This window comes from Cynoglossus semilaevis, chromosome 4 (genome assembly GCF_000523025.1).
Source record: "Cynoglossus semilaevis isolate Cse_v1.0 chromosome 4, Cse_v1.0, whole genome shotgun sequence".
NCBI lineage: Eukaryota > Metazoa > Chordata > Actinopteri > Pleuronectiformes > Cynoglossidae > Cynoglossus > Cynoglossus semilaevis.
Window position 1 is genome coordinate 13253217 of NC_024310.1, and position 9679 is coordinate 13262895.

General features: G+C 39.1%; 1 protein-coding gene across 2 annotated transcripts in view; it reads right to left on the bottom strand.

Moving 5' to 3' along the window:
- frya (furry homolog a (Drosophila)) overlaps positions 1-9679 on the bottom strand; it is a 37541-nt gene that overhangs the window by 24254 nt on the left and 3608 nt on the right. The window contains exons 1-8 of one of the 2 annotated variants that reach the window (XM_008309297.3): positions 8033-9416; positions 2875-3080; positions 2400-2453; positions 1040-1179; positions 845-935; positions 622-701; positions 461-541; positions 15-183 (exon numbers count right to left, since the gene is read on the bottom strand). In XM_008309297.3, the coding sequence (XP_008307519.1) occupies positions 15-183; positions 461-541; positions 622-701; positions 845-935; positions 1040-1179; positions 2400-2453; positions 2875-3080; positions 8033-8102 (891 nt within the window). In that variant the 5' untranslated portion in view covers positions 8103-9416. Of the gene's footprint in view, positions 1-14; positions 184-460; positions 542-621; positions 702-844; positions 936-1039; positions 1180-2399; positions 2454-2874; positions 3081-8032; positions 9417-9679 lie in introns of those variants that run through there. The other variant, XM_017032190.2, reaches the window with a different exon arrangement.

The window sequence follows — 9679 nt, forward strand, 5'->3', positions numbered from 1 at the left end:
GAAGTCTGTTGTACCTGCATGAACAGAAAGGAAGCTTCAAAGTCCTCAACCGGGTACATCTTAACTCTGAAGAACTTGACTCCCATGATGAGGCTGATGGTGGACTGGACTACAAATGGACTCTGCTCTTTCTGCCGCAGTTCTTTAAGCTCAGACATGAACTTTTTCTTCACAGCAGGAAACCTTAAGGGGAAAGAAGGGAAATGAAGGGACATGTAATAAATGTATTCTGTTTTTTCTGTTTTCAAAATTGTAGGTAATGGAAGTTAAGAAGCTTGTTATTCTTCTACAGTTGTTCTATTCTTCTCCACTCTCATGTTACGTTCTGTATATGTTTCATCAGTTCAATACAAATATATATATATATTTTAGACATAAAACACAATTTAATTACTTGTTTTTTTTTCTTTTTTATAATTAATCCAACATGGCTGTTGTGGCGTGGCTTAGATTGACTTACTTGGACTGTGCTAATACTCCTATTACTTCAGCATAGAGGTCTGCTACAGTATTCATGTTGCCCGTGTTAGGACCATGATACCTGTGGAAAATGCAACAGAAGTGAAGAATGAGACAAGAAACTCAGAAAATCAGAATTTAAAAATGACATTTTCTCCGTACCTCTCTTTGTATTTAAAGTGCTTAAAGGCAAGGTTAATGATGTCATTAACCAAACTGTCCAGGACTGGATGGAGCGGCATCTGCTCCAAAAATAATAATAAATAAAAAATTTAATTAAATTGCACAAGAGATTTTTCACATGATGCTGTATTTTCATTTAGCTTTCATGATATTATTTATATAACAAGGAGATCAAAAAGTCATGGGAATGACATCAAATCACCTGCTTCAAAACTTCTATTAGTACAAGGGAAAAAATGAAGTCAATGGCTAAATCTCTCCTTTCAAGTAGATAATCTTTTTGCTGTTCATCACTATGGAGAAAACAAACAAACAAAAGAAACAGGTTTGCCCCAAGCATATAGAGTACACCAGCTCTGTCAGGAATGTGCAGTAAAGAAAACACTAGAATTCTAACGTTTTGGACTTGGTGCTGGCTCGGGGACGGTACTCGTGCAGCTCCTCCTCCAGCCCGTTTTGTCTTCTGTACCAGTCAAACAAGGTGCGCAGGATGGAGGGTAGACAGTACTCAGCCAAAGAGCTCATGGTGCTTATCAACTGCAAAATGTACAGCATATATGTGTAAATAACTATTGTGACAACAGAAATGAACATACCTGCACCAACGAGATGGTAATCACAACATTTCTTATACTAGTATATCCAATATTTCCACCATCAATTTGTATTTATATATATATGTATCACTTATATATTTGCTCTTGATACAAAGTCATTAGACACGTTATTTACATGTTCACATATTAACAATTATATCATTTGGATCGGTCAGAAATAAGAACAGAAACATCTGCTGCTGTTAATTATCTTTCTGTCCTAGCCATATGCTGAAAAAATATATATTATGGAATTAATGATTTTATCTGGGTTAATGATTACTTATAATGCTCAATTATGACCACAATTAATCATGACTGATCCACAGCAACCCTACATTTTTTTAGATTTAAAGTTTTAATCATTTGACAATATTGGTATCAACAACAACAATGATTTAAAAAAAAGTCTTTTTAGGAGCTTTTATGCAGCTAGGAATTAACTTGTTAAAAGCAGTAATTAAATATAGGTGTTGATAGTTGCATACATACAGAAATGTGTATTTGTGAATAAATAAACTTGTGTAGTCACAGTAGCATCACACAGTTGTGACAAACACTGGTGCTTTTCTGGTGCAGAGCTAGAGAAATGTGGTTGTTGGTCCCTACTGACACTGTTCACAAGGCAGCCTCCCTTGATGCTGTAAGAGGGCAAGGAGAGGAAGGAAGGGGCAGGGCACACAGGAAGGGAGGGGAGTCTGGTTGGGCCAGGGAACACAGCGAGTCCTTCACTCAGGACGAGGTTGAGTAAGAATCCTGCCTCTGTGTGGCTGCTGAATGGCCTCACTCAGCTGCAGCAGTGGCAGCACAAACACACCCCTGTGGCTGTGTAACAAGCCTCCTCTACAGACCTGCTGCTGGACACACCTATACTGCCGAGTCAGTGCCAGGTGTCAAGGTAAAGACGACCCCCTTGACTGGCTCTGAGAGACCCTGAAGGCCACGTGAGCAGAGGTTTTAACTTCTAGCCCCTTCTTATTCCAGGGCATAGACATAAGAAATAGACATACATTTATGCGGGCAGTAGAAAAAACAAGAAAAAAAAATGTAATAAATTATTGAAAACTCAGAAAATCTGGTGGATTTTTTAAATTACCAATTGCGAAAGATAATACAAAAAACACAAGAAACTTTTCATTGTATGAAACATTGAGTACTCACTTGGTCAAACTGAGGATCTTCTCCTCTCTGTAGTGACTTTGTTAAAGGTTTTTCCTGTAAACACAGTATCAAAAGAGGAAATCAATTTTCCAGAACATTTTTATGACTGACTGTCAGTGATTTTTGGATTACGAACTGGTATTTTGGTACTCTGTCAATTGACGGGCACCTTCTTCTGTCCCCGACTATGACTTATGTCTTTGACCTTCTCAGCCTTCTGGTTTTGTCTCTACTACACCAGATTTTGGGTCTATCATTCACTACAGCTGTGACATAAAGGATTTCTATAATATTACATAAAATACATGGAATTCATTGCAGCGGCTGTAGCTATATGTAGCTATATAAAGTCTGCCCTGTTGTGTGTTGTTGTTTGAGTTACTGTCTTTGACAGCTGCTCTACTTTTTTGAGTTACTGTCTTTGACAGCTGCTCATTTCGTCTCGCTAACACCAAGCGTTTGTGGTCAAACTCACCAGAGGCTCAGCCATGATGATGCAGATCTTGTGTTCAGAGGTGGTGGTGAAATTAGCAAACAAGCTTTTGAGGACGTACTCGCCCGGTTTACTCTCCGGGTCGATGCTGATAGGCATCATTGTTTGGGGTTTCTTCTCTTCCTGGGGCCAGCTGACTGGATGGATCGGGGGTTTGTTTCCGTTATATCCGTTCCCCACAGGTAACGCTGGAGAAACCAAAGAGAAAACTGTTTATTTGAAGCTATTCTCAGCAACAGAATACTGTCATCACAGAGACACACGTCCATACACTGATTTAGTCTCACCAACATGTTGAATGTCTCCTGCGAGAGAGAATGTCCACAACTAACTACTTTTACCCTGACTCAGCTTTTTATCTGCAGTAATCCCAGCACATGTGGCTAAACGCTGTCGTCTTCTATTATTTTCAAAGAAAACATTGTTCATTTTAAATTACATTTTCCTCACCCTCACATCCGCTCACGTTTCAGGCTATTAAACTCACAAGGCTGCAGTACTTCAAGACAGTTAAATGTTGATCCCAATGAATGAGTGAATAACCAAAAAATATAATGCAATTATCCAGGACAAGTGTTATTTGAAATTAGAAATGAGAAATGTTAGCTTACGTATTGCTAGATGTAATTTGATATATATATATCAGCTATCTTCTTAGTAGCTGGTAGATATGGGACACAATAAAAATACAAATCCATTATAACTATTTAATCCAACTTTACAGATAATGTTTTTTTCCATTCCATTCATCTTTTAAATGACCTTAAATCTACGTTAAAATCAGAGATTAAAACAGATGATTCCAATTTGAGGTTTTTGCTCGAGCGTTATTTGGGCAGTGCCGGGCTGACATAAGTGATGGAAAAATGCTATCGTTCCTGAACGTATGAACAAATCTTTTCCAGCTGTTCATCATGGAGGACTTTAATATATCCCCCCACAGGGGGTCGTCCCACCTTGTGACAAGTCAACACCTACCCAGGCCCTTGATGAAGCTGATGATGCTGGCTCTACTCCAGCATTCATTTGTTTTGTTCATGGTGTGGATAGAAGAATTAGTATCCAGGGTTGTCTCAATTCAAGAAGTAATTCTTCCCAGTAATCCACCAAAGTCCATGTTGTAAGTGTCAGCTGGTTCTGACTTGCTGGGCACAGGTTCCATAGTGCAATGAACAATACCAGAGAAGGTACAAGAGTGCAATTCCCAGGTCTTCTGTCAGTGCTTGTCGTAGCTGCTTCAGCTACAACTATCTCCAGCCCTTGTGACTAGCAAGTAGCTTCCAAGAGAGAAGGTCAGACAGGAATTTTTAGCTGAGCTACAGCACAGGCACTGAACCTATGGTGTCATAGTAGTAGGACTATTTTTATCCCAGGATACACATCATGCTGCCAGGGCTGCCCACCCCTTTGCTCCACCTCCTTGATCTCTAAGCATTAGTCAACATCATTCTTTTAGCATTTAGCATATGGCAGGTTTAGAACTTACTGGTAGGTTTAGATCTTAGAGTAGCAATGGGGAACAATGTCCTAGAAATATGAATTAAATACAGGGTCCTCAGTTTACAACAGCCACTCTCATTGTACATATATACAGATACATTTAAAAACAATCTTCCTCTGTATTTCACCCATCAACGTATCCCCAGCGAACAAGGGAATTTGGTGCTTCTTCAAACCTATCAGTGGGCTCTTTAAGCCCTTAAAGTTCTGCTGTAACTTTAAATTTTAACAAACTAAACAAATAGGACAGAATACAAACTTAAATTCGTACCTTCAGAGAGGCAGAGACAGATTCATTCAAATGTGAATATGAAGATATTTTTGGCCTTGTCTTTAGTGTACTGTGGTCAAATTCCATTTTCTAATCTGGGAAAGGTGAATATATACTGGTAGGTAACCAAATCATTCACTGCACACTTTAGTTGATGACGTCTTGATGTCTGGCATTTAAAGGCCAACTTATTTCCCTGATGTGTTTGGAAACTTGGACCAGAAATTCCCGAGTTCCTGCAATCACCAGAAATGACTAATTGATAGGACATTTTGTAACACATTTATCAAATTACAAACAGGATATTACTGGGCTTAATTTTAGCTTTATCTTTGGCTCACTCTTTTTGTTATTTCTGGTGAGCATTTTGTTATTTCTGGGATTCTATTTTCTGACTAACACAAAGCTGGCGAAGAGAGCAGTCAGTGTGCAGATCCAGTACAGTGTCAGGCTCTGTTTGTTGCTCTTGGTGCATTATGAGGATTCAAACATGTGATTCACTGCAAACAAGGAGCTGGTGGACAGAGTGCATTACATCATAAACATACTGGAGACTCAGAGTGTGTTGGTGCTTCTGACAGACAATGCTGACAGGACTTCAAGTGCCACTGTCAGACACACAAACACAACTGCTCACATATACACGTACTCTTATAATATACACACAAAGCCATGCCGTGTATGCAGTCCATTGAGACATTGAGCAAACAAGCACTGTAGCAGCCGTTTGTGAACAGAGTGGGTGGATATTTAGATACCACTGACCTCCGTAACTGAACCACAAATTCCAATGTCAACACAGTCATTTGGGAGAGCTTTGTCCAGCTGCTGGGAGAAACACTGACAGAGCACTTCTGTGAGAAAGTTGTGGGCAATTCATGCTTCATATGCTGGCCCAATATTATCAAACAATTAGCAGGATTCTGGCAAATGTATGCATGTTCCAAACAACTCCTGAGCAGGCTGATGTAATGACACAAGGGGGCAGGATACGAAAGAGGGGCGGGGGTGCCAGGCAATATGGGAAACTTTATGGAAAAAGAGCAACATACTGTTGCAATGTATTTGGACCTCGTCTGCACATTCTATCTTTGAAATATATACATTTATTCTGTGAAAAACAAACAAAGATATACCGTTCTGGATTTTTTTTTTTTTTAATTCTACTCTGTTCAAATTCACCTGCCACATTGTTCACGGACAGACAGTGAGCCACAACCTGTGCTTGGCAGAGGTAACAAAATGCTAAGTTGATTCTGAATGAGTACCGTTCTGGATTTTTTTTTATTTTTTATTCTACTCTGTTCAAATTCACCTGCCACATTGTTCACGGACAGACAGTGAGCCACAACCTGTGCTTGGCAGAGGTAACAAAATGCTAAGTTGATTCTGAATGAGTTACGTGTTGTTCCACTGCTCACCACTTGTCTGAACTGAAGGCACTTTCAATAGTGCTGGTTGTTTCTGTTTAGTTAGAGCTGCAGCCACAGTCTCACTGAGGCCTGGAGTCTTAAGGGTCATGACGTTGTTTACTTTGTCTGATATAGAGGAGGTAAAATAATACCGCTGCTATTTGTAGATGTGGATTTATACAGTATACCAAGGTCGCAAATATACCTTTGGGTTGATGGGGTAAAATATGTTTTTAGACACTTGGTTATTTTGAAGATCATTTAATCAATTTGACAGGTTTTAAATAGATCTGAGCAAATTCTGTACTGGCTTATTCTACCATCTGGTTTTTGACTTTATGAACTTGGGATTTATAATTTTCTTTTATATATTATAATATTATATATGCTTTCTTATATTGTCTGGCAGAAGTTAATATTTGTGATTATCTTAGGATGCTGTTACACTAGAGCCTGATGGCAACTATTTTTATTTTCTATTTAATATTAAAACTATTAAAATGTTTTAAATAAAAAAGTCCAACCTAAAATCCAATGTGCATAGTCTAGCCTTTTTTTTGGTAAACTTAATGTTCTGTATTTTTTACCTCATTCATTATAGGCTCAAAACTGGTTGACTTTTGCCAGCCTTGGTCCAGGGTTATATGTATATGTTAAATATAAAATATATTCCACATGATGGCAGCCTCTTTGCTCTGCATTGGAAAGCAGTGGAGCTGCCATACAATGAAGCTGAACCGTCTCATCATCCAGTAATCCTATTATTGTGTCCTTGTACTCCACATGAGCCATTAAGACTCTGCTGTAGATTCACAGACACATAAGCGAAAAAGGGTCAGTATAAGAAACTCCACCTGGGTGACTTTCTAAATCACAGACTTAATACGTTTTATTTGCACAATTGCAATGTTATGTAACCATGTGGCTTTTGTATTATTATTATTATTATTGAGAATTTTTCATGTTGGATGATTGTACTGTAAGTTGTAAAAATAAAAAAATGGAGAGATAAAATTAATAAAACACTTTGGTGTGAATGTAACAGGAAACTGAGGCTGTAGAGGTGGACATTGTAAACTACACGAGTATGATTTGAAATATAGTTGTATTTTAACAGATTTTTTGATTATCACATTTTGATCATTTTAGCCAGAAATGTAATTTAACATTAAAATACAATCTTAAAGAGTTGTGAGAAATTTAAGTATAGTAAAATGTGCTGTCAGCCAGTTAGCCTCAGTATTATATTATATAAATATATATATATATATGTTAGGTTGCCAGGAACCAAGGCACTAAGTGAGGTGTTTAAAAAAGCAGCTACTGGTTTTGAAGCACTTCTTTTTCAACCACATGGACATGAACATTGAACAGTAACCACATTTGAAAAAAAATTGTTTTAACCTGAGATTAAATATGTAGACGTCGTACCAATGTTTTGCTAGGCTAAGCTAAACCTGCTAACATTCTTAGCCACATTTCTTCTTTGGGCTTTACTAGCAGTTCTGACCCTAATGAGTGGCACTAGTGCCACCTTAAGGGTCTATTTTGCAATGGTATGTAATTGTATGAGCACATCCTAAACACTTGCATTAAAAAAAAATACAAGAACATTTGAAGCAGACCAAATCAGGAGCAAATACTTTTTGTGATCTTTGTCAAAAAATAAAGGAATGTTTTCGAGTTGTTCTATAGGGAATCCTAAGCACCATACCCTTTGTTTTTGTTTTTTTTAATACCTCAAATGTTCTCAACTGTGAGCCATCTCTCTTGTACGTTTAATAATCATCAACCAAGTTGAAACTCACAGGAGATATTTGACAGATATATTTGTGGATATTGAAATGAGGTAAATTGCACTGTGTGTCACTCAGCTATGAAACACTATGACTAAGACACTATGTTGTCAAAAGCACAGTCACAAACATTAAAAAAATATCAGGAAACAGCAACTCACTGCCACTCCAGGATTTCAGTAAAGATTTGATGCTGATTTCAAAGAAGCCTGAATCCTGTTGACTGGTCATGGCTGCAGCTTCCTGTTTAGTGTCCTCTTTGGTTTTACTTCTAGTTATCCCTTCAGTAGAAGCAGCGGCAGCAGCAGAGCTGACAGCAGCAGCAGCAGCAGGCAGTGCCTGCTGTCACTTGTGACACACACACACCCGCTGCACTGCTGACCAGATCCTGAGACGACAGCAGAGTGCAGCGCTCCCCTCCTCTACCGACCTGTCTTTGGTTATCAGCACTTTCTGTTTTCCACCCTTCCTCTCACCTCCTCTTCTCTCCCCTTAAAGCTGTGGGAGGCAGAGGGAGGCAATGGAAGCTCCATTTAAAGCAATGTGAAGAGGAGGCTGAGAGTGCAGGAAGCAATCCTCTTAGTGGAGCGCAGATAATAATAACCACCGTTTGTCAGTGTTTGTGTGCATGCTCAGATTATGATGACAGTGTTGGCGTTTTGGATCTTCTCTCTGTAGGACTGCATGCATCAAACCGGCCACAGTGACACTGTCATCCCACTGTTGGTAGAGGCCGTGGCAAAGATTATGCAATGCAGTGAACAGAGAGATAAGGCATTAAAAATACAGGGCAATCATTGGTCGACAGGGATTATTTGTCTGAGAGCTTTTAACCTCCTACTTCCACACAGAGCAGCTACAGGGTAAGACTACTCTCAGCTGCTGATTCATAAGAGTGGGAGAGAAATATTAGAATGTTGTAGGACAGGGATTCCCAAAGTGTAGTGTGAGCACCCCCGGGGGTGCATGAGCTGCCACAAGGGTGTGCAAAAGATGAACAAAGTGATAGGGGGTTTGGAATGTTGCGTGTTGTTGAAATGGGTCAAGTAGTGTCAACTCGACTGGGATATAGAAGGGGATGTATGGCCAAAAAAGTTTGGAAAATGCTGGCGTAGGACATGAATGAGGACAGACCATGTGTGGATTAAACCACAGAAACAGATGTCCCAAAGTGTGTAAAGAAGATGAAGTGGATAATAACAACAACAGCAACAACAATGATGATAATAATGATAATAATAATAATATTAATAATAATAATAGTTTTGTCCCTTTTGTCCCACAATGAGAAAATGTACAGCGTCTTTGCTACCGACACAGGTTGCCACTGGAAGCACAATTAAAACGTGGTTCTAACTCACAGGCTGCCGAGCGGGAGGCGCCACTAGGGATATGTGGTTCTTCTGGGAATCTCATGACATAACGTTACATAAAGTTTATCTATTCCCAGTCTGCTTTATACCATTCTATTTTCTTGGCTAAATTAAAACTACATTTAGTTTTTGTGTTAAAAGGTGATCCTGTAATAAAAACAACTACACACATGTCTTGGTCTTATCAAACATTAAGAACCTAACCATCCTTACAGTTTATAAAACACACACACAGGGCTACACAGACAGTCCTAGGAGGGGTCTTTGGCACACAGGGCTACACAGACAGTCCCCCTCCTAGGCTTTGACAAAGACACAGTTTAGAGACTCAGGTGTCAGGACAACACCCAGGTCTGCCTGACTGCTCTGAGCTAATCAGGTGTCAGTCAGTTTGCTGTGTGAATGTGTGTTTGCCTGTGTTTGTACAAAAACACT